Below are 25451 nucleotides of genomic sequence, written 5' to 3' on the forward strand. Positions count from 1 at the left end.
TAGTACACATACGTTGACCTAATATTGACTGAAAATAATATACTCTTGAAAAAAATTATTCTACGTGACTCATCAACATTATGTTTCCATAAGTTTCACATATTAGCTAATATTTAACCACACTAGGTTGTTTCATGTGCTACATGTTGATTTGCATTAAATAACATTTTGTTGATATGTTTCAAAGAATAAATGAAATAGAAAAAGGTGTTTTTATTCACGTAGTTGTAACATGAAAGATGATTATAACTAAATGTAAAAAATAAAAATTGTAAACTTCACGCCATATTGGGAGCTTAGACCAACTCCACCCGATTACAACATTTTCTATTCTATTTTACAGTACATGTCACGTCAAACACTACCTCATCTCCAACCGAATTCTATTTTTTACACCAAATTAAAATATTAATTTTATATTCAACTTTCTCTTATTTATTTTCCATACCCTTATATTTATTTAATATCTTCCGATTATACCAATTATTCATTATTTAATAAAATAAAATAAAATAAAAAATACAATTACACATCCGACGCTAATCTTCCCGAGTATTAGTTTATGTATTATAATTTTATTTTGTTGTATTGTATTTTTTTTAATGTCTTTTTTTTTTGCATTTCGATGTTGTTGTAATGTTATTTTGTTTCAGTATTAGTATTAATGTCATTTTAATTTTTCCCAAATTCTAAATGTCAATGTTGTATTTGAAAATAAATTTAAAATATGAATAATTTAAGGATAAATATGATATAATTTTATTAATCAGTGCAAATATATAAATTATAAACTTTATATGGACTATAAATTTTTTTAGTGTAGTGAATAGTGTTGCGCCATATTTGGCGCAACATTAACATCAATTAAAAACCCACGCCATTTTGGCGTGGGATACACAGTACAGGTGGACTCCACCCTTACGCTATTCAGTGGGAATGACGTTCGGGTGGAGTTGGTCTTAGCTTGAACAACTTTGCACTAGGAGATAACAAATTATTCTTTAAACGTTTTAACAAATTGTTTAACTACTTCACGTAAAATTGTTTCTAAACATATATTATATAAACTAAGACACATTGTTTAGTTGTAATTACCGATTATGATAGTACATAAAACTCATCTTAATTTTCAAAACATATATTAGATGTTGAGAAAGATCAAAAGTAACAATAAAGCAAATCAACGTATTGCATTGAGGAGAGGAAAAATGTATATACAATACCTAGACTTTTACGATATATATTATATAAAATATAAGCATGAATTCCATTATTTTTTTTAATATTTGAATAGTTAGATAATTTAAACGAAAGTAATCTTTCGACTATTTTATAATTTATATTATTATGTATATTTTGATTTTTTTTTTTTTGTAGGTTTGAACCTGGTGTGAAAAAAAATATTATTATATGTTTTTTATTTTTGTTAGAGGATGTACACTATTCCTGGTGTGGCTTGTTTTTGTATATGTATTTTGGCTTCCTATATGTTAAATTTAAATAGATTATGACTCTTTAGACATATAGCCATATAAAAACTTAAGTTTTGTCATAGTCAACTTTTAATAAATTTTAAGTAAATAAATATGATATTTTATTAACAAAACAAAAAAATATTAATAGTTATAAATATTCGTTAATAATTATAAATAATCATTAGATTTTAATGGTATAAATAGAATACAAAAAAATTATAAACAATGCCACATTATAGATGATAAATTATTTAAAATTTACAAAAATTAATTATTTAACAAATTTTTAAATTTTGATAGCTTACTTATTCCTTCAATTAATTGAATAGATTATTTAGTGTTGAAAAAAAAAAAAAATCGGCGGAAGTACTCAAATACCCGCCCCAATAAGTATTAAACCAAACCCGCACCACTCGGTTCGAGTAAAACCCGGAATCCCAAGCCATTCGAGAAAGGGGAATCATCTTCACGAGCGAGAAGATCGCCGGAGCTCTGAATTGCGTCGCCGAGGCCACCATTTTTGTCGCACTCGTCTCGGGAACACATTTCAGGAAAGAAGATTCTCGAGACGCGTCTCTCTCACTCCTTTACAGGTGTGCGCAAGCAATCTCGCATTTCATTTGCCGTTTCTTCGGAACTTCTAGGTTTGTATTCTGTATTTTCTGCAATTAAACAGGTTTTAGAACTGTAAGAGCATTTTCACTCATGAACACGATGGCCTTGGAGGATATGAACTGATGTCGCTGTTTTGGGTTGTCGTTCGTCAGCTTGCGGAGATCGAAGCGATGGTACGCGATTCTTCTCTTTCTCTGTTTCGGTTACATATTTTATTTCGCTTTCCTTTGTGGTTTAGGTTTCAAGACATGGATATAGGTCTAATTGAGTTGCACTGGGGACATGGAAATGCATATTGGAGAACTGAAACTGTTACTTTTTGTGAGGCTTTTATAAGGATTTTGTGTGTATCATTTTTCGAATAGGCATCATCGAAGAAGATTATTACTAGGGCAGAGTGGGAAAAGAAACTCAACGATGTGAAGATTAGGAAAGAAGACATGAACAAGTTGGTCATGAATTTTCTCGTCACCGAGGGCTATGTTGAAGCCGCTGAGAAATTTCGGAATGAATCAGGAACCGAACGTATCCTCGAAGTTTTTCTTTCGATATTTGGATTACTTGTCTTTGTGCTTTTCCATTCGGTGCTATATTGTCCGGCTTGTGCTTTGGATTTCTATGTTTCTTCCTTGATGGATGAGTAGCGGATATTGATATCGCTACGATAACGGATCGTATGGCTGTTAAGAAGGCGGTACAATGTGGGAATGTTGAGGATGCCATTGAGAAAGTCAATGATCTCAATCCAGAGGTACAAAGAACTACCGCAATTCCACCATTTACGAGTGGTCTTATTCTTAGCTGTTTATTTGTGTTCATAAAGTGGTAGTTTCATTTTATATTATTTATACGAGGATTTGAGGATTATAATTATCGTTTTCATGCTATAGTGTATATTTTTGTATTTCTTAATTTAAATCACTTCAGTAAGTTGAACCTTATCTCCAATTTATATGTGTAACCTTGCAGCGGTCTTTCTATTGCACTAGAAATGTACTTTCATGGGATGAATGTTAAAATACCTAAAAATATATCAAATACAAATGTATTTCTTAAACTCTTTTCATATTGAAGTATGTCAATTATGTATGCAGATACTGGATACAAATCCTCAGTTGTTCTTCCACCTCCAACAGCAAAGGCTAATTGAACTAATTAGAAATGGAAAAGTAGAAGAGGCACTGGAGTTTGCTCAGGAGGAGTTAGCTCCAAGGGGTGAAGAAAATGTGAGTTTTTGACATCCTGTAAATTGTTTTATTGTGCAATTGCAGACCATGTTACCACGTTCCTAGACTGATTGTCGTTTTAACCACCGAAATTGGTAACATCCAGTCATTTTGTAATCTATTGGAATTGAATCTTGAAAATGCATGTAGATCTTGTCTTTACGAAAGATGATATACACTTCAAAGCCCACACATCAATAAGATATGTAGTTATTATTATAGTGTGGAACTTCATACTAATGGTGACTTTCGGGGCTACGATTTGGTGGCAATTAGTGACGCTACATTCTTGATGTTGCTTGCAGCAAAGCTTTTTGGAAGAGTTGGAGAGGACTGTTGCGCTCTTAGCTTTTGAGGATGTCTCAAACTGTCCGGTGGGTGAGCTTTTGGACATATCACAGCGCCTCAAGACAGCGAGTGAAGTAAATGCAGCCATACTTACCAGCCAGAGTCATGAAAAGGGTCAGTCTTGCCTATCACTGCCTGCATTGTGTATATTATTAAGTTCAGATTTACTAGATCAGTAGGTTAAGTCATGTTTGACTAAATCCCAGATCAGATGCAAATTTCGGCTATCTTTTTTAGTGGCAAGGTCTTGCCTCTTAGGTATATCACTGTCTACATTGTGTATATTACTATGTTCATATTTACTGAGGTCAGTAGGTGAAGTCATGTTGGACTGAATATCGGAATTTCGAGTCTGTTTTAAGTGGTAAGGTGACTAAGGTCTTGCCTTTATTGGAACTAGGTTTGATTTTCCCTGGTAGAAATATAAACAGAATGGACTTTTTGTGTGTGTTTCGGATCATTGGCTTTCATTTTATATTAAACGTTAAAGACTCTAATTACTATAATGTGACTCACTGAACTACAGACCCGAAACTCCCAAGCTTGCTGAAGATGCTGATATGGGCGCAGAATCAGCTCGACGAGAGAGCTGTGTATCCTCGGATAAACAATCTGTCTACGGCCGTGTTGGACGACCCTGCAAGTTGAAACTCTTCGAACATTCCCATGAGGATTGGATTTAAGTTTGTTTCTTTCTATCATCTGGTTTTTGGAATCATATAATGACTTTTGTCTAGGTTCTTTCATGAACGCGAACACTACATAGCCTCTTTTCCGTTGCTTCCAGAACATTTGTAAAAAGGATGTCAAAATTGCCTCGTCTTGTTTCAACATTCTGATACTCTTTTTTTTTTTTTTTTTTTTTTTTTTTTTTTTTTTGTAATATTTCTTTTGGCTCAAGAAAATCATTAATTAGCTCGAATTTATGGTTTGCTTATAATTTGTTATCACAAGCATTTAATGAAGGCATACGAACAGGCTTCTAAAATTGTACTGCTGTCTTGCCATTTTGTCTGGGCACCAAATAAATGAGATCCCATTGCAAGGCAGTTTCTGACGCTGTTTCGTGGACTTTTTGGAGTCCTCCAATGAGTGAAACACCAAAAGGAAGTAAATGCAAACAATTTTGTTAAGAAAAAAAAAAGATTAACATATTTAAAAGACCACCATAGATTATTACTTTTTGAACAACTACGGAACTTCTCATAGCCAATAATATAACCACCAAAAAAAGAAAATAAAATATAAAAAAGCACTAAAGTCTATCCTAACTGGCAAAAAAAACCTCCATTAATGATCGAGTCACTCGTACTTGACCCAAAGAACATAAACCCAGTGAATGGGCTTGTTATCCGAAGAAGAACAATGCAGAGGCTTTGTTGCACCATCAACAACACTGTCGTCGAAATTAAGAGCATAGCTTGAAGGATCATAACGGAATGTGGTTTTCTCTTTGGAAATTCCTCTCTCTGCTGCTTTCCTCAGCGACGCTCTCAGTCTCCAGAACAGGCTCTTCAAAAACTGCTTCTTCATCTTCTTCTTCGAACACTCAGAGTATTGACTTGCTGGGAAAGTGAAGCAATATATACTAGAGGGCGAAAAAGGAGAGAGAGAGAGAGAGAACTAAGCTTTTTGAAGTGTTGTGTTGTGGGGACTTGGGAATGAAAGAAAAAGTAAAGAAAGAGAAATGCCAAATTTGTGAGAGGAAAAGTGTGATCTTTTTGTGTCTTTTCAAAGAAGCTTGAGCTGAGTATACAGCCTCCACCACAGTGATCTGTTTCTTTTTTCTTTTCCTGGGAAAATAAAAAAGAAGCACATTGGGATGCTAAAATTCCCTACTCCAGATTCCAGAGAGATTTTAAAGAAGAAAATAAGACCAAGAAAGAAAATATCTCTGAGAGAGAGAGAGAGAGAGGAGTTGGCAGAGAAGAAAAAGAAGGTCGCATCAAAATCAGAGTGTGGTTGTGGCATAACGAATCATAATTACCTCCACCGTATTTCCTCTGCCTTTTATCATGCCAAGTTTTGACTCAACTCATATATTTAATATATTTTAACTGTCACTGTCTCTTCACGGCTTCATTTAATCAGTTAAAGTAGTTTCTTTAGATTCTGTTTAGCCTCACAAATCCTCTCTTTCCACCTCAGATTTTATATGGTAACGGTACTGTTGTATGCAATTGTAAGAATCTTGTACAAATTTTAAGAGAATTATATCAATTTGATTCGAATACCGTGTCTGCAGGTTTTCCATGAGGAAATCCCTGTTTTTATGTTTAAATCAGTGAATCAAGGGAAATTGCCTTTTTAGAAGATCATGTAAATGGATAATAATTTATATTTGTATAGAACTGTGTTGATGAGTTTCAATATTTTTAGACAATAAACAATTATTTTCTCATACATATATGAAATAGTAAACAAAGAAATAAATTCAAAATCGTAAACATTTTTTAAAAATTATTTATAAACATCAAGAAAAATAATTATTTATAACTTTAAAAAATTTATCTTGTGATAATATTTTTTTTACAGATTTTTTCTATGATTAGTTTCAATAAATACAACACGGGACAATTTCGACTTTAAAAAAGGATAATCAAGTTTTTCATTATTTTGCATCCAATAAAAATTATACGTAATTGCAAACCGCAGTCTCATATTAATATTTAATCACCCCTTCGAAAGATTTTTTTTTGTTGTAATTTTTCTTCTTACAAAATATATTGATAAACATTCATCAATGATCAAACTAGTAATAAGTTTTGTAATTTCTCGGTACAAAACATACAACGTACTGGAGTTGAATGTCAAACCTTTTCATTTTGGCGTTAATCTTCAACACATTTAAATACTCATTTAATTCTCTACAATGACTTGAGTCACATAAAACGACAATACCTGATTATGTTTTATGTAAGACATGCATGATGATCATGAGTATCAGTCGACTATATTTGTTGAATAAAATCATTGAAATGCAAAAATCTTCTTGTCAAGCAAGGAATTTATATGGTTTTAGACTTTTAGCTGGAGATAGAGATATAATGAAGAAATACCTACGTTCTTTGACCGTGCAAATGAAAGAAAAAAATTGATGCAAACACATCGATCAATCAAAACAATAAATATTTTTTGGATACTTTTTACTGCTCTTCTGATCGTCGCCAGTATTAGGTAACGTAGATGCAGTAGGAATGTAGGTTTACTGTTTTTATTATTTTTCGGAGTATTAGTAATTTTATTTGGCTTTTTGTCGAAAGCCATTTTGCCTTTCGCATATATGCTTCACTTGAATTGATTCCATATTTTGTCTCACTCTCTATGCAATTCCCTTTGCCTTCTTTTAGCCAAGTTCTTTTTTATTTATATGTCATTTTTGCTGAGCCAATTATCCCAGATAAGATGATCTGTCATTCTACGGAAAAAAACAAACAAAATCCCTGCATGTATGTATGGGACCATAATCTCTGCAAGAAATTTAAATTACAATAGAAAAATTAACTTTATTAGTCCCCGAGTTCAAATTGATTTAGCTATTTAGTCCTTCCAAGATTGTTTCACACTCATTTCGTCTCTAAGATTTCAAAAGTCTGAAAAAAGAGAAAAAAAAAAAAATGAATCCTACCAACCCCGGATGTGAGGATTTGGATTTAGTAAATGCTAGATTATCAATATATTGAAATAATTAAATACAAGTATAACTGTTTATGGTAAAGAAAGAACAATATCCTGAACAACTTATAACTGAATTATAACATGTGAGATAATAGCTATGTTTGGCTCAGCTTATTAAGCTTGATTTTAGCTTTTTCTAAAAGTTCAATCATATTAAAGTGTTTGGTAAAATTGCTTTTTCTAAAAGCTAAAAAGTGTTTTTTAATATTTTAACTAAAAAACTAAAAGCTACAATTTGTAGCTTTTATACGTAGCTTTAGTTTTTGGTTTGTAGTTTCTCTCTCTTGACTTTTATTTTCTCTTACACTAACTTTTAATTCTAATTATCTTTATATGCTTTTATCAAATAATTTTTTTAACGTCACCAAAATTTATAATTTATTTTTTACATTCTATAGACACCCACTTTGATATATTTTTTATATACCAAAATATATCTTATTTTTATTATTAATTACATTTTATATAAATAATTATTACAAATAAATATTAATATATATTTTACCAAACACTAAATCAGTTTTTGTTAACAACTACAGCTATTTTACAATAGTTTACCAAACACTCATCTGTTTTTTAAAACAACAGTTTTTTCGTACAGCTATTTTAAAATCACTTTTTTAAAAAGCAAAGCTATGCCAAACGCAGCCAATGTTTAAAGACTAAATCAATAAATCAAAACGAAATATAAATTAACATACAAGAATTGGCAACTAGTTCAATGATAAGTAGATATGTCTAGGCGTAGTAGCGTGATGGTAAAAAGTAATTAACTAAATAATAAAAATAGTTCATCTTGAACTTAAACTTTAAGAATTCCTCTTGAATAGATGACCTCTTTAATCTTAGGAACTATCAACCTAAAATCTTTATAGGTTTGAGATCTCATCATTTTCACGAAGAATTTTCCTTAATACTTGCAACGATAAAATACACAAATCACATCACACAATCTTTTGTAAATATAGATTCAGTCACTCGAGATCGTTGATGTCGAACAAGAGCAGACATGATCATTCTCAAGTGAATTTGAAAAGACGAAACGATATGAAATAGCCAAATGACTATCTTTAATTAATATATATAATTAATTAAGTAATTAAGCCACCAAAATTTGGAGATTTGTTAAATAGTCAACTTTTTATAAATTTTAAGTAAATAGCTATTATGAGGATGTGCCATTGTTTTGACGTTTTTAACATTATATTTATGTCATTGGAGTTTGATGGTTATTTACAATTATTAACGAATATTTACAACTATTAATGTATTTTTGCGTTGTTAATAAAATCTCGTGGTTATTTACACTCGAAATTCTAATTAAGAATTACTGTATCAATCACCATATACTTCAGAGATCCCGATCAAAACCTTAAAATTTACCGATGGTTGGCTATATGGCAAAATTTGAGTTGTCATATGGCTATAGATCTAGAGAGTCCTTAAAAATATAGCCTAACTCTTTTCTAAGTTTGAGTTATTTTATTAATTATTAGATAATTTGACTAAAATGTTAACATGGAAGATCTAAATGCACTATATGTCTAACTCGTCAATGTGAAAACTAAAAGTTAAGTGATCATACTTTATCCGAAACATTATACACCAGATGACACTAAGTCACACCGGGAAACTAATTTTAGGAAACACAATAAATATGATGAAGAATTACGAGTAAAACAAACCCTGACCAATGTCATATTTTGCCACAATGATCCAACAGATAAATAAATAAAAATATTTAACTCATAAGCTTATAGTGCTCTAACAATTTAAATATGTAAACTAATCGTCAATAATCGGATCCGTGTATTTACCTCCGTAATTGTAAGTACAAAATAGTTAAGAAAAAAAAATATCCAAGGACTAAACTTCAAAATAGAACAATGTTCAGGGACTAAGACCTATTTGTATTTTTAGGGTCTTTACTAGGCTATGTCTGTGACCAGTTGAGCTTGAGTTTGGGTGGGTTCAGAAATTCAACTTTGGCATTTTTGGTTTAAAACAATGGTACCATAATGGTCCCCTTTTTGTGTCTTGTCTTGATCAAATGTTTTTTTTTTTTTTTTTTTTTTTTTTTTTAATCTTACACACGTATTGGGGTGTGTGTGGGTCTATAAGAGAACACCCATTGAGCCTATGATTTATTTCCCCTAATTGACCAGTCATATGAATCTTTGCAAATGACTTTCAAGAACTTATTAAATTAAAAATTATAAGTTAGTTTTTTTTTTTTCCTTGTGAGATTGTATACTAGTTCATCGTTTTCTCTGGCATTAAACGTTTGGTCATATAATGATTCTCTTACTCACAAGTCACAAATCTTGACCATTGTGCTATCTGTTGTTAGCTTTCAGTTTCAGTACTGGATAGGTTATGATATTAATTTCGTACTTTATTTTTCTTTACTTGTGTCGTTATTTTGGTACACCGACGCTTAATCGAGTGAGATTTTGAACTATATATTAAAGATCTTCCTAACACACGACACAATTGTCTCGAGTATTGGGACTAGATATAGAGTTTTTGATATATTTAACACAATATGCAATTGCATATAGTCTATACTCTATATAAGTATTCGTGTAGGTGTGTGAAAAAGAGAAAAGATTAGAGATTTCGTTTTATTGTCTCATATTTTTATATGCTTTATCCAAAGTCCACCTAAAAGGTAATCTAAATAAAAGAAATACCCTTAAATTGAAATGATATAAGAAATTAGGGCTTGAAGTTGTATTTTTTTTTTTGTGGCTGTTTATGATCACCTAGTAGAAAGGGAAAGAAAAAAAAAACAACATAAGTATACAAAACTATAGAAAAATTTCATAAAATGGACCTTATATGAGTCAAAATATCAAGGCTAAACTTAATAGTTTGAAAATATCTAAAAATTAACTTTTGTCCCAAAAATAATACTCTTTAAATCAAATAAACACATTTCTCTCTCTCTCTCTCTCTCTCTCTCTCTCTCTCTCTCGTCCAACTTTCCAATGGATTACGAGGCTCTACGACGGAATACGAGGGTCTACGACAGCGTTGACAAAATACGAGGCTTCTCATTCGAGTTCCAACGAGTTTAGAGGAGTTTAGCGTGGATTTGACATCAACCACTCAAAATGCACAAAAAAAAGTAATAATTTTATCGTATATTATCGTAAATCAACATAATCTTTATTCAACATGAATCTAATAGTAAAAAATGGTTAAAGTTCATCATAATCTATCATATTTCATCAAAGGACAATATAGAAAGCGGGAAGGAATTTATGTCATAACCCTTGGGCTCTGTATACAATTTGTTACCTTTAACAAAAGCCCAATACAAGCATACTCACTTTCGAAGCCCAATGCCTGAATTTGCAAGCTTATAACAATTTATATTATGAAGATACCGATTTTACAAGGATTCTACGTATACTCTAACTACGAGTCTATGATGTCTAAAAGTAAGATGGTTATAAAGAAAAAAAAAAATCATATTTATTTTTTTAACAAATAAAAAGCAGAATTTCCCTATTTTTTCAACATATTACACTTTTTAACCTGATCATATTCAAATTTATTTTTAAGCAGAGAGATCATGCTCAGATGGACAACACATGTTACCATCTAATTTCTCTTTGAGAATATATTGTATCAGTTTGATTGGATTTTGTAGGCACATGCATTGGTCACTTTTTGTTCCCTATAAAAAAAATTCGGAAAAACATTGTTTTTGTTTTCAATAGATCAGCATGGTACAAAAGCGTATCAAGACATGAGATCCTAGGTACATCTTCGCAGAAATAGAATAATGTGTGCTTTACTTTCTTTATTCATATCAATTCATGAACAAATCCATTTGTTGGGGCTCAATGAGAAATACGCAAAATACGTTCACAGAAAAGTCTCACGTGGATTTGCCCACAACTCCCTTTCTTTTTCTTAATTTATTTATAACTTTATCATCATCGCTTTTGCTTTTATGTACGGAACACAATTGGAATAGCTAAATGAAATTAACACACTTTTTTTTTCTCCATGCAATTTTGCCGTCCATCATAATCTTGTCTGATCATTTGTCTTTATTAAACTACTAGCATTATCTTCCACTAATTTTCATAAAGAAGATAAAGATAAGGTCGTTTTCTTGGGAGGTGTATATTTTGTTTTTTGGGGGTCTATTTGAGCTAAACTAAATTCCTAAAAACCACACCAACGACAACGAGCTGAGCTCGAATTCGCAAAATATAAAACCAACCGATTTGACAAGAAATGGTCCCATGAAAGAGTCTAATTTATTGATCTGATACTCGAACGAACCGAAAGATTTTTACTCTGCGTAATGGACAAAACTAAGCGGCAATTTTCCGCAATTACCTTTTTAACCTCAACAGTATAGAAAACCAATTTTTGTTTATTATTATGTAAACCAACCATAACAAGAATATCCTTCATCTTTGAAAACCAAATGAAGATCGATGCCCACGAATGTAGCATTGTTTTCAATTCCAGTCCTATAAATATTAGAGCCTCTTAGGTGTACAATTACAATTCAATTTAAGGTAAAGGCCCTAATGCAAAATTTATACACAAAAATTGATAATCTATAAATTCGTTACTATTTAAGTTTTTTTGTTTTTTTTTTAATTTTAAATTTCCTCCTCAAATATGCTAACAATTATAATTTTCATGACGCATCTACAAAGAGTAAATGAGATAACTCAAGAACATTATTGACCCTGATATGCAATCGGGACCTGGATGGATAGTGTTATACACATACAAAATTTAACATTCATTCTTAGCAAAAATAAATTTTATGTTTTTAATCTCCTAAAAAAACACTTAGCATGCTTATGACGTTGATTAATTAGCATGCGTAGTGGACTACGTGCATAAAAAAATGCACTAAACAAAAATCTAAATTTAAATAGCATGCACACGATTAGCGGGTTGTCTATTTCCCAACAATATATAATGGCCACGTGGCCAAATTAAATACATCAAGCACGTCTGCACGTGTTTTGGCACAAAATCTGACGCCCCCACAAGTATTTACGGAAAATAAATTCATGACATCAATTATAATATGAAAATATACCAAATGAAGTAAGACCTTATAATACCATAAAATAAGACCGTGTATTCTATAGTCAAAACTAATTAATTACTAACTTTATAACATAATGGAAAAATTGGTTACATAATAACACTATATATATATATATATTAGTAGAGGCACTATCGACCAGAATTACATGATATATTAGCAGTGCAAAGCGCAGGTGGCATTATCGGCCAAGATTACATAGTAGGTGGCACTACTGACCAAGATTACAAACTTATTAGAATAAATCCTATGGGGCATGCATTTCTGCATCCCATGGGGGTTTGAACCCATGACCTCTCTGTCGAGGTGTGTGTGGGATTACCGCTAGACCAAGCTAGCTACCACTAATAACACTATATATTATTGAAAGGAAATGAGTTAAATTTGGTCGAAAACTTTAAATGATATTAATTTTTAATGATTTGAAATTGAGTAATTTACTATATTTAGTGCGGTAACTATACAATAGGAAGTGCGAAAATAGGAAACTCTCAAATGGTTTCCTTCCATAAATAGAAGAGGAAGCTCTCCACAATTTGAAACCCTAGACCTCAAGGAGAAAATTCTGGAGAATTTGAACAAAACTATTTCTAAAGCGAATGGATCTACTCTGGCTTATCTGCAATTTTTCTCTTCAGCGAGGCCTTCTTCGCAGAGTATTGAGCTAGTTTCTGCGGGTGTACAGCCTAGAATCTCGGAGGCGATGAACGCCGAGTTGGAGCGCCCCTTTGAGCCAGGGGAGGTGAGAAAGGCGCTTTTCTCGATGGATGCGATCAAGGTCCCGGGAAGTGACGGCTTTCCCGCGATTTTCTACCAGAGATATTGGGACATTGTTGGCGAGTCGGTCCTAAAGACCTGCCTTGGGATTCTTAACGACGGAGAGGAGGTGGCCACCATTAATGATACTGTGGTCACCCTCATCCCCAAAATAGAGGACCCGAGACGAGTCAGCGATTTCAGACCGATTAGCCTGTGCAATGTGATCTATAAGATAGTGGCCAAGTGTTTGGTCAACCGTCTTAAGATCACTATGCACGACGCCATTTATGAGTCCCAGAGCGCTTTTGTTGGAGGTAGACTGATCTTCGATAATGTCTTGGTCGGCTTCGAGGCTCTCCATACGATGAAGCGGAAACGCTTCGGTAATGGAAAATGCGCGTCTCTCAAGCTTGACATGGCTAAGGCGTTTGACAGGGTCGAGTGGGCTTACCTTGAGTCGATGATGTTGAGACTGGGATACAGCACGCAGTGGGTGCACCTCATCATGAGATGTGTTACCTCAGTCAGGTTTGCTTTCAACATCAACGGCGCCACCCGAGGCAGTGTGACTCCTTTCAGAGGCCTCCGCCAGGGGGACCCTCTCTCTCCTTTTTTATTCCTCTTCTGCTCAGAGGGTCTCTCGAGCCTCCTTCGAGCGAGCGAGGATGCTGGGGCGATTTCAGGAGTCCGTTTCCGGGATCTTCACGTGTCTCACCTCCTTTTCGCGGATGATAGCATGATATTCTGTCGTGCGATACCGGACGAATGCGAGAGAGGGTTACAGACATTTTACGGACTTATTCAGAGGCCTCGGGCCAGATGGTGAACTTTCAAAAGTCCGATGTTTGTTTCGGTACGGAGGTCAGCGATGAGGAGGGTGATGTTCTGGCTCTGACCCTAGGTGTTAGGAAGACGGACTGCAATAAGCGATACCTGGGTCTTCCCGCGTTCAGTGGTCGGAGGAAAGCTGAGCTTTTTGGGTATGTAAGAGACCGGGTCTGGGCTAAGATTAAGAGTTGGAATGGTCTCTCCCTCTCGCAGGCTGGAAGAGAGGTCCTCATTAAATCCATCCTTCAGTCGATCCCCAGTTACGTGGCCTCTTGCCACAGGATCCCACTGCGCCTGATTAGAGACATCCATTCGGCGATCGCCAGATTCTGGTGGGGGGGTGGAACAGAGACGAAGAAGATCCACTGGTGCAAGTGGGAGGACCTCACGCGACACAAGTCAGAAGGCGGGATGGGCTTCAGAGATCTGGAGAAGTCCAACCAGGCCCTTCTGGCTAAGAGTGTCTGGAGGCTTCTCCGGAGACCGGATAGTCTGGTAGGACGAGTTTATAGACAGAGCTACTTCCCTGACAGTGATATTATGACGGCTCTCCCTGGCTCGTGTAGCTCTTCCATATGGCGCAGTCTTCTTTGGGGTCGTGAGATCATCCAGTCCGGTTCGAGATGACGGATCGTGGACGGGGAGGCTGTGTTGGTCATAGGCGACAGTTGGGTCCCGAGGGACAAACCGGCCACCTGGATTGATCTCCCTTGGATTCCCCCCGATATGCGTGTTGCTGAGCTTATGAGGGTCGACGGTAGCTGGAATGTCGATCTTATTACAGCGATGTTCGGGGAGGAGGACGCTGCGGCGATCCTGAGCATTTCGAGTGGTGGTGAGGGTACTCCTGATGTGCGTCGCTGGCATTTCACTGAGAATGGGGAGTACTCCGTCAAGAGCGGCTACCGTGTCGCGATGGGGAGAGCCAGTACTCCGGTCGCCAGCTCTTCAGATCCGACGGTGATGGAGAAGTGGTGGACGAAGTTCTGGCAGCTGAGAGTTCCTCCTAAGGTGAAACTCTTCTGTTGGCGAGCCTGTCTAGGCCAGATCCCGGCCAGAGCAGTCTTAGCCAAAAAGAGGATCACCTCCGACGATAGCTGCCCTGTCTGTCAGAAGGCGAGATAGACTGTTTTCCACGCGTTTTGGGGTTGCAGGTGGAGCAGGAGAGTCTGGAAAGAGGTGGGCTTCAGCCACATTCTTCCGCCTTTCAGAGACGGCGATGCCTTCGACGCTATCCTCAGAGCGACGGAGACACTTGAGGTTCGTTTCCATGAGCTTTTCATTACCATTATTTGGGAACTTTGGAACCACAGGAACAATGTCTTGGCCGGGAGATCAGTTTGGAGCCAGCCACAGCTAGTCCAGTGGACCGTGAGCTTCCTCGATGAGTACAGAGCGGCTACGGTTGGGGAGACTCCGACGAGCACGAGGGCGACTACGACCCCCAGATGGACCCCCCTAGGGATGGGTCCCTCTCGATTAACGTCGACGCGGCGCTCGCTCGCGACCGTGGAGGCTTCGGTGTCGGTTGCATAGTTCGAGACCACACCGGAGAGGTGATCGCCTCGCAGACGCTTTTCCTGGCTAGGGGGTTCTCCCCCCAGCTTGCGGAAGCGTATGCTGTCCTCCAGGGCATAGAGCTAGTTCGTAGCGTCGGGGGCAGGAGAGCAGAGATCCAGTCTGACTGCTTGGGGGTGGTGAGGATGATCGATGAGGGCGCGACGCCTGCGACAGAGCTTGGGACGATCTTGCACCACATCTTCAGAGAGGTGAGGGAGCTTGAGGTTTTTCGCATTTTGCATATTTCTCGTCTTTGTAATGTTGCAGCGCATAATCTAGCGCGCTATGCGGTTAACCATCACTCGTCCTCGACCTGGCTGGGTTTAGTCCCGCCTTGTTCGGAAGAGGCCATTAGGGCCGATGATCGCGAGTTGAGGTCCCGCTCGGCCTCCTAGGGCCCTGTTTGTGTTTGATTTTCTTCTGTTTTCTTTCCGTTGGTTTCTGTTTTCTTTTGTAACCACGGTTTTCCTCCGCCATATGTGAAGGCTTTTATGATATTCCGTGGCACTGACCACGTTTCCTAAAAAAAAAATCTCACCTTCTGAAATAAATTTTTGTCTTAGCAATACCCCACTAAGAAAAAATTGTAAACAACTAAGTCACATCAAATTTGTTGTTTGCTAAATAGTTATCGTATAGTAAATTATAATTAATTAGTTATTGATTCTATTAACAATAATTAATCGATACTTTTACCCAAATATTTTCGTCAGTTAAGATGGGCTTTAATGATACTCTAGACAAGTTTAATACAAATAGGTTCGATGAGTAAGGCTGATAAAACATTAACTATTTTCCATGAAATATTTATATATACAAAAAAAGTGAGTACAATATAATGCACAGTATACTATCATGTTTTCTTTTCCCACAAATGGCATTCCATTAGTCTTATTCTTACAGAAAGGGGTTCATTATCCTTCTGCAAAGTTTAAAAGATATCAATGACCCCAAATAATGATTAACACATTCTTAAGGGATTTATAAACATCTCTTCACTTTGTATGTGTAAGTTACAAAGTGTCTGATGGCCCCAAATTAAGTGCCCGCAATTACACACCCCTCTTATCTAAATTATTAATTTCTTAAAAGTGCTATAAACAAAATCATGTCGCCTAAAAAGAAAAAAAAAAGGACCCAAATAATGATTTCACTTTCTTGTACTTTCTTTTCCCTTTCTTTTTCGCGTATCATTATGTGCTATGTTAGAGGAAAATAAAAAATAAAAAAAACATAAGCGCGTGTATAGCGGGTGTCACATTTTATTCAAACTTACATCCATCAATTCAAGTGGACGTATGAGTGAACATTAAAATTTTAGTAACGACATATGTCCCTTAAGAGTTGGGCCTCAATGTCTATTAGGCAATAAAGCCCAAGTAGTCAAAAAAAAAAAACTTGTTGTGAAGGAAAATGGAATCAAACCAAGCTTGTAGGTCCATTAGGATTGTGGGCCATAGCCCATTAGGGAGAGTTGGATACCGCTTTATGCCACGTAGACTCGACTCGGAGTAACCACAAAAGTGATATCTTTTTGTAGCAAAGTGCATGTGGAACTTTTGACACTATCAAAAGAAGAGAAGCGTTCAACTACTGTGGACCTGAGAATTGACTGAGTCAAGGGAAAAAGAAAAGAGAAAGGAAAAAAGAAAAGTGAATTTAAGAACATAAAAAATATATTAATATGTACTTACATTACATGACAAATCGCAATGTAATAAGTCATAAGTGAACTTTTTTAGGACAAGTGAGTAGAAATTAAAAAATCAGCTCTACCGCTTGTACATACATAATTCAACTTTCAAAGCATTTTTTTTTTATTAACTCTGTTTCTGAGCAAGGACAAAAAAAGCATCTTTTTTTTTTCTAACCACACAAAGCATCTTTTTCTACTGTGGTGTGGTATTTTCGTTCACGTGGGAATCATTCCTGAAGCCAATTTCTGACACAAAACCGGCCATGCAGAACCAAGGACTGCATTAACTTTATCATTTATAAATTATTATTTGCTATTATTTATCTTTCAAAGTTCAAAAACTTCCTTACTTGTTGAGCTTGGAGCTGAGCTTCGCAAACAATATCAAACTCTCACACGCAATCGCACGTGTAATTGTTGTCACGCGTGGGTAAGTAATAATTATAATAATTGTCATATATTACTGTTCATAACCAAGTTTTTGGTCTTTTCCCCTCTGCTGTTGACGTACCGTCTGAAGAAGGGAGAGAGAGAGCAGAGACTTTTTGAGTATTTGACTGAAAGCAATCAATCATCTAGTGATGGGTAGGGAAGATCGGACGGCTGAGATTGAGTTGTTTCCATTGTAATAAAGAAACGCATTGGATTAGGGAACAATTTTGAGGATTAGATGTTCCACATGTTGGTCAGGGTCTCCAAAGCTCGACAATGGAAGTTGATGTGTCGGTTTTGTTTAATTGATTCGCCAATATGTGCATATATATAATATACATTTTACATGGGGTTCGAGATTTGCTTTTTTTTTTTTTTTTTTTTTTTTCACACTTAAAGAGGATAGATTATATAACAGGATATCATATTATTGTTTCATGCAAAAGTCATTAACGCTTTATGATTTCTCCAAATCACATCCCTTTTTATTATTTTTTATTATTTTTTTTTTTCCCGTTTATGTTTTATCAAAGAGGATTTCGGTGGCCAGTGGCCACATAAGATGCCCTTATTTTATAATGGGGTGAAAAGCAACAAAATAAAATTACATTCGCATCAATACAACTCTATTTTCCACTTTATAGTAGACTGAAGATTGATAAAACTCTAAACATAGAGTTTTCATTCTACTCTATTTTGAAGTGAAATTTTAATAATTTTAAATAATTATAAAATGACCCTAAAACTTATTACATTTTAATATTTTGTTTTATCTTATTGTAATAATTTATGACAAAATTATTTTATATTATTCTAATTTGAAAACATTGATCAAAATAATAAATTACATAGCATATATATATATATATTAACATCTTAATAAAAGAAATTGCTAAAAGTAATACATCACAAAGTCAAGTGCAAACAATATGATAGACATAAACAAGCTCTAGTATTAAGAATATAGGGTTCATTAATATCATTGTTATATTTCAGTTTGCTATATTTCATCAATATCAGTCTAATATATTTTTACTATCCATTCTAATAGTTTGCTATATTCTATACAGCTCTTCCAGTTAATATTTTAGTATTATTCATTTGACTTTATAATTATTTTCCAACTATTTAAATATTATATATAATGTGTGTTAACTTTATAAAAAGAATATTACTTTGTGGCCCGCATAGAGAGTGAAACTAAGTAATGACGAGAATATCAAATACTAATAGGAAATGCAATTAGGGCTAAGAGATCTAGCACCCAGGCAGGCAAGTATAGACTAGTGGCTCGACCGCTCTTAAAATGTCTCGAAATCTTCTTTAGTCATGTTTTTTTTTTTCTCCGTTGAAGACGTCAATCAAACTAACGTCATGTGTCAAGAGCACTAGTGAGCTAGCTAGAATGACACGTGGCAAAAGAGAACGGCCGGGGACTATATGTCCTAGTCCGACGGAGGGAATGAAAAGACAGAGGCACGTAATCAATCCGACATGGCACATGTGAGAATAGAGTGGCTTTGCTTTTAGGGCTATAATATGCCTCACTGGCTGACTTGTGTGGAGTAAAGTGAAGAACTCGAATTGAATTCTAAGCATTGTTTATTTATTGTTGTGTTGTTGTATTCGTTTTTGTTAGTTGTAAATAACTGTTTCGTGTTTTGGTGGTGGTGCCACAAGGCTCAGAGATTTTGCTTTGCCAATTCAGCAAAACCAACCATATATATTTATATAGTAGAAAATGTGTCTCTCATTTTTTTGTATTAATAGATGTGGGTCTTGGTTGATATATAAAAAATGTGTGGGTCTAATAGAGCATTAAATGGTTTTGGTAGCATGAGTCAATTGTTTGTCCTTTTTTTTTTATTATTTATCAATTTATTCTTATCTTTCTTTTAGTATGTTTGTAATTGTATATCATCTCTACTGCCACAATTGCTTTGGACGACCTAGTTTTTCTTTTGTCCCCGACATTAAGTTTTTATAAATTATCTTGATGGTTATTGGTAAACCTTTTTTTTTTATTTTTTTATTTTTTTTATCGACTTGCTAGGCCCAAAAAAGGGGTTAATGGGTTCTTAGGGAAAAAAATAAAATAAAATAACGCATGTGGTTATGAAAAAGTAGACCGGGAGTGTCTCATTCATTAAAAATTCAAAGACGGTTTAATACATGTAAAGACGGCGATTTTGAATGATGCATGAGATGAGATGCGATTTTTATTTATGTATACATGTATATATATATATATATATATATATAAATATATGATTTTTTTTTGTTTTATAATATCTTGAATTGGATGGATCTTTGACATAGATGATTTTGAATTGGATCTTTCAAGTATGAATCTTAATGATTAAATTTGTATCATCAGAAAGGTTTTAAAGAGACCATTTTCAATAAATTAATCTTTATTTTTTTCACTTTCACATTCTAGTCATAATTTAAAAAACACTACGTTTTAATCATTTGGAATCTCACGTAGTTAAATTATGGACACGTTATTTCTTGTGACAAGATTAACATCACCATTTACAACATTTTCGAGTAGCAAAGCTCATCTCGTCTGATTTTTTTCATTAGAGAATTGTAACTCTGAATTTGAGACGACTCGTAACTTTCATTTGTCTTGATCAATTAAATATTTAATATATTAAAACAGTCAAATAGTTAGGCTCAATTAAAATTATAATTCAATTTTTCAAATATTAAAAACATGAATAAACTCATATCTACGTCTTTCGTAATATGGCGTGTGTGTTTTATTTTAGGGTGAGCTATTTTCTTAATTTTTACACGATTATACTAGAAATGGAACATATGGAGTTTAAATAGATTATATATATGTATAAATCTCTTAAAATAAAAAAAATGTATATAAAATTATATAATAATTATAGGGTATAATATAATACATAGGTATTAAATATAAATGGACTATAACTTTACTTAGTAAATTATTTTTTTTAAAAAAAAATTATTAGAATAATCGATAAAACTAACTATATATTTTTTTTATGTTTAAAATCGAAATTGACGCTTGAAGATTATATATTGTAATTTGTGTTTAAATGTGTAGTTGATGATATGGTGTATGATGTAAATTTAAAATTATTTTTAAAAAAATGGAGATGGCATAGAAAAATTCCTTAATTCAGATCTCATAAGTAGATAAATATCAAAGATGAACCTCTTAATTGCAAAATATTTATTAATGGACTTTTGACTAAATTAGTCAAAAATTCATTTTCAATAAAATCTTATCATGATTTATCGTACCTCCTTATTTTATCGTAACTCATTATTTCATCGTAAATTATCATAACCCATCGTAACTCATCGTAATCTATCTTAGTTTTTTTAAAAATTTCTTTTTGAAATTGATTAAAAAAATTCTTGAAATGGCATTTTTGTTTATTTTTTTAGTCAAAAGTTTATTTTTTAGATATTTTGCAACTAAGTTTTTTAATATTGATACTTAAGTTTAAGAAATTTCTCACGTCACATATCACCATTCACCACCACAAGTCCACACTCCACAACATGGACTCTTATGTATGTATCGATATATATAAATAAGCACTCCTCACATACATTATTCATTACGCCAAAAAATAAATTATAAACTAGTCTATCCAAATTCCAAAGCTCTTCTCCTCAAACTCAAATCATCAACCGTCCGTAAGACACGTCTCAAAATCTCTCTCTCTCTCTCTCTGACGATGTGAGTTTTCTCTCTCTCCCGGCAGAAGAGAGCACTGACTAACCAAAAAGAAATGGCCGAAGAACAACGATACCACCACAGATTCGGTTATGGCTACGGGTGGGCCCCAGTGGGAGCTCCGTTGAATATGCAGCGACAAAGCCAACAAGGTCACACGAGAGTCGACGATCAGAGCTTGAGGGACTTCGACAACTCGGTCAACGCCGTGTCCTTCGGCTTCGTGGCCACAGCCATTCTCATCTCCATGTTCCTCGTCATGGCCATCTTCGAGCGCTTCCTCCGACCAGCCTCGTCGGAGCTTTCGCCGTCCGGTCGCCGGAATCACTCCGTCCCCGAAACGCAGCTGGCTTTCAATCCCAAGCTCCCTCGCTCTTCTCCCAAAGTATGACTCTCTTCTCTTCTATATACTCTCTTCTTCTCGTAGCCAAATGCTTCGGAAGAGTATTTTCATATGGTTTTTGTCTTGATCGGCATATTTAATCGCATTATACCTCAACTTGTTAGCTTTATTTTTTATTTCCTTGGAATAAAGTTTTTATCTTTTTGCCAGTTTAGGTTTCGGTAGTCACTTACTCACTTTGAGCCTGCTATACAGCGATCACATGATTGCTTGTGTTAAGAAAGTTCATCTTTTTTATTTTTTTTCTCTGAGCGTTTCGAGTACAAAAGTTTTGTATGTTTTCGTTTGTGTTCTTTGTTGACTTTGATAAACCATTTATATGCTTTTAATTATGAGCTATGGAGCTATGAAGTCGAGTGTTTCTCAAAAGTTTTGTTCATTCCCTTAATTTTTTTTTTTTCTCCACTTAGATTCTCCTTTTAGGCGGTGAAACGATCATTATCAACCACTGGCCTCCGTTTGCTGCGGATTTCACTCGCCATTTTGATTTTCCTTGTCCTTAATTCTACATACAAATATCTATTTTTTTTTGCTGAATCCCCCAAAAAGTGCGTTCTTTTGCAGATATTATTGACTCCCTATTGCGCACTTGATTGCACTTGTAGGACATCGGAATTGATTCACCAGATTTACTATTACATGACAAAGTAGTTGGGTTTTTTTTTTAATTTTTTTTTCACCCTTCAATTATATGACTATTGTTTCCCTCAAAAAAAAAAAAAAAAAATTATATGACTATTGTTTGTTAATAGTTAATCTATATTATCTTCCTCAAGAGAAACCCCACCTCCATATGAGAAATCAAAATCCCAGCTTTCAAATGCTGTCTGGGTAAACCTATGATGTGTTTGTGGGGTTCTTAATGTGTCCCATTCAATTTCAAAGTAGTTGTGTGGTTGAGTGGTGGTTGGGCTTTGGAACTGTCTTCAGTGCCAACATTACGCCCTCTCGGCGGGACCCACAGGGCTACCTCTGGATGCCACCCGGGACCGGGAGTGACAGCCCGTCAAACCTTATTACTGAATCATGTCTTTTTTCGGTTGTTGTCTTGTGTGTCACCGGTCCACTCTGGTCCGGTCGAACCTTCATTAGAGTTTTGTTTACACTGCTTTAATTGCAGCGTGGCTAATGTCATATCGCTGCCCTGATTGCGCTTCGACATTGAATGAGGGCATGTTATTTGTTAATGTCAGGTTCTTAAAATAATCATCCAATCCAAGGCCAATATGTTTAGTTGTTTCTATGAAGAATTCAATGAGTGTGGGCTCATTTTTTTTCTCGATATTTAGCTTTAACGGATAAATGCTCACGACTGAAGTATGGTTTATACGAATGAATAATCTGTTAAATTTTTGTTTCTTTTTGGTTGAATCAAAGTTTCACAATTTTAAGACAGCCTAGCAAAAAAATATGCTAAAAACACTCATGAAGACCTTGTGTATTTTGCTCAAATGTTTGTCCAACCAACTTAGCCTTTTTTTTTCCACAAATGATACCCTATGTTTTTAAGGAAGTTCTGTAACTTATCAACACTAGTTGTTTGTCTGTATTCTTTTCATTTTGTTAATCGGTTACTTAAAGAACTTACTGCTTATGATTTATTTTTACATTTTTTTTTTGGTTATGTCTAGCTATTTGCTTGTCTACAACGCATGATCGAGATCGATTCGCACACTTTCAAAAAAATTATTTGCGTTTGGTAGATAACTAAATTATCCAGTTTCTTACTAAATTTAAGTGTGCAGATGACTAATGAACCATTACACTGAGTGCCTGTATTATTTTAAGATTGGGAAAAGGAGATATAGCCACTGAAAACCTGCCTATCTATTTCACCTTTCTTCATATAATTATTTTAACTCTCTTGCAACTTTTTTTTTTTTGGTCACGCCTTTTCTAATTTGTTGAGATTGTGCGCACTTAACACGGTAGTGCTTAACTCAACTCTGATTGCAGATTGCTCTAATTTCACTACCTGAGACTCTAATGGTCGAAAGCTGTCACACATTTACTAATTTATTTACATTTGAATAATTGCAGATGAGCGTTTACGCGAGAGGAGTGTCGGTTTTGATGCCCGGAGAGAAAATCCCGACATTCATTGCCCATGCAGCACCGATGCCTTGTCAGCCCGAGGGAGTCTCGTGGCCACATCATCACCCGCCTCCGCTGCTCAATTCTCCGGCCCCAACTTCGTGAGTAAGTCCTTTTTTCTCTTCTTCGATAATAGCGCAGAACGGTTGTGAAGAGGGGTTTTCTGGAGATCTTTTGTTCTGTGTATATATATTAGCAACTATCCATAGTTATCAACCAAGATCAAAATGCATTATTCTCTTACTATTTTTGTAATATAAAAAGGATGGCTTGGGTTCCACTTCCACTGGACTAGAAAGATTGAGTTTGAGAGAACTACTCATGCAGGGATTGGATTTCTGACCCCTTTTTTTTTTTTATGTCCTTTGTCCGAATGTAATTGCAAGTTTTTAATGGAAGGGCATTTTTAGTGGATTGCTTGTCATTATTGGCTACAACAACATAGCTCACTAGCTAGACCATGAGATTTTTTTTTTTTTTTTTTTTTTTTTTTTGGTGTGGAACATTGGATTGTTGTTTCGAATTATTGGTGTTTCATGATAAATAGTCGCCGTCAAATTAGCAGTTGCGAGATCAATAATACAATGGCATTTGATGATTCAACAGACATCATTACGAAATAACTGCATCAGTGTTGATTTCGAATAATCTCGTAGAATGAAATTTGCCACTGCTCGTATGGCTTCCTATGACTTGATGATTACCGACCGGGCCTTTTGAAACTCTTGAAACTTGCGAGTAAGAACTCTGCAAACACTTGATCCTTTTTTCGAGGGAAAGCGGTAAAAGAAGGAAGACCCTCTTTCAGGGACCTTGGTGTTAGATGTCCATCTTCACTAAATATTGGCTTGATTTATCGGCCCAGAGAAGATGGTCATGGTCGAAGACCAAAAGGGATATACTCGAGATGTCGACGATCTCAGTCGACTATAAAAGCTCTCGAATTTGCAAATAACTTCATTTCCCGGGTCGCTAAAATCCAAGACCTTGAGAAGGTTATATTTCCCGGGCCACACTCTTTAAATCGAAGACCGCCTTGGGATTTTAGCTTACACAATTGATCTTATTTTGTACCAATAGATTTTCCGATAGCTCGAATTAACACCCCACCAAAATCGGGCCACAAGACACTTTATATCACACATTAGGGAGGCTAGGTTCAAAAATACACTCATGAAATATGTGGGAAGGAATAAGACAACAACAAAATATAAGATCATATCTCTATTAAACATTTGTTATTTTTCCTTCTTGTTTTTACATTATTATTTATTAATGGTGTTGCGCTTGTTCTGCGACGAGGACGAATTTGATGCGGCCGTGCTGAGAGCGTGATGCAGTTGAAAAGTTTTTTTTTTCCTTGAGAAGTATATTTGTCTGAAAAGGGACAAAAATAGATATTTTCCAATTTTAACAAAAATTATAATATCAGCATAAATTTATACATTATTAAGGGTGTAATCGGATTGAGTTCATCGGTTTCTTCATGTGCTATAAACTAAGATCGATGCAACTAATTTT

General features: G+C 34.9%; 2 protein-coding genes across 5 annotated transcripts; both read left to right on the top strand.

Moving 5' to 3' along the window:
* The first annotated feature begins 1880 nt into the window (after positions 1-1880).
* On the top strand, positions 1881-4387 carry LOC149386027 (protein GID8 homolog). Of its 3 annotated transcripts, none has more exons than XM_089626784.1 (7): positions 1881-2119; positions 2243-2263; positions 2456-2615; positions 2735-2841; positions 3185-3316; positions 3622-3778; positions 4191-4387. In XM_089626784.1, exons 2-7 carry the CDS (start codon positions 2261-2263, stop codon positions 4310-4312), a joined length of 681 nt encoding a protein of 226 aa, XP_089482910.1. In that variant the 5' UTR covers positions 1881-2119; positions 2243-2260; the 3' UTR covers positions 4313-4387. The 3 variants fall into 3 exon arrangements, with proteins under 3 accessions (XP_089482910.1, XP_089482909.1, XP_089482911.1); XM_089626783.1 differs by having other exon boundaries at positions 1885-2068; positions 2152-2263; XM_089626785.1 differs by having other exon boundaries at positions 1892-2068.
* Positions 4388-21273: 16886 nt separating this feature from the next.
* LOC149386028 (CTTNBP 2 amino-terminal-like protein) lies at positions 21274-24354 on the top strand. 2 transcript variants are annotated; one of them, XM_089627563.1, is made up of 2 exons: positions 21274-21818; positions 22401-23023. In XM_089627563.1, the coding sequence occupies exons 1-2, from the start codon at positions 21489-21491 to the stop codon at positions 22485-22487; spliced, it is 417 nt and encodes a 138-aa protein (XP_089483689.1). In that variant the 5' UTR covers positions 21274-21488; the 3' UTR covers positions 22488-23023. The 2 variants fall into 2 exon arrangements, with proteins under 2 accessions (XP_089483689.1, XP_089483688.1); XM_089627562.1 differs by lacking the exon at positions 22401-23023 and adding an exon at positions 23877-24354 and having other exon boundaries at positions 21290-21818.
* The last annotated feature ends 1097 nt before the right edge of the window (positions 24355-25451 follow it).

Source organism: Urtica dioica, chromosome 9 (genome assembly GCF_054948205.1).
Source record: "Urtica dioica subsp. dioica isolate 48M chromosome 9, U.dioica_male_clone48M_v1_H2, whole genome shotgun sequence".
NCBI classification, from domain to species: domain Eukaryota; kingdom Viridiplantae; phylum Streptophyta; class Magnoliopsida; order Rosales; family Urticaceae; genus Urtica; species Urtica dioica.

What these genes read in the sequence shown, in the direction of transcription:
- LOC149386027 (XM_089626783.1), top strand. Translation starts at nt 2,213, where the DNA reads ATGTCGCTGTTTTGGGTTGTCGTTCGTCAGCTTGCGGAGATCGAAGCG. An exon ending in TTGCGGAGATCGAAGCGATG is followed by an intron (nt 2,264 to 2,455) that starts GTACGCGATTCT and finishes TTTTTCGAATAG; the next exon opens with GCATCATCGAAGAAGATTAT. An exon ending in CTCCAAGGGGTGAAGAAAAT is followed by an intron (nt 3,317 to 3,621) that starts GTGAGTTTTTGA and finishes TGTTGCTTGCAG; the next exon opens with CAAAGCTTTTTGGAAGAGTT.
- LOC149386028 (XM_089627562.1), top strand. Translation starts at nt 21,489, where the DNA reads ATGGCCGAAGAACAACGATACCACCACAGATTCGGTTATGGCTACGGG. An exon ending in TCCCTCGCTCTTCTCCCAAA is followed by an intron (nt 21,819 to 23,876) that starts GTATGACTCTCT and finishes GAATAATTGCAG; the next exon opens with ATGAGCGTTTACGCGAGAGG.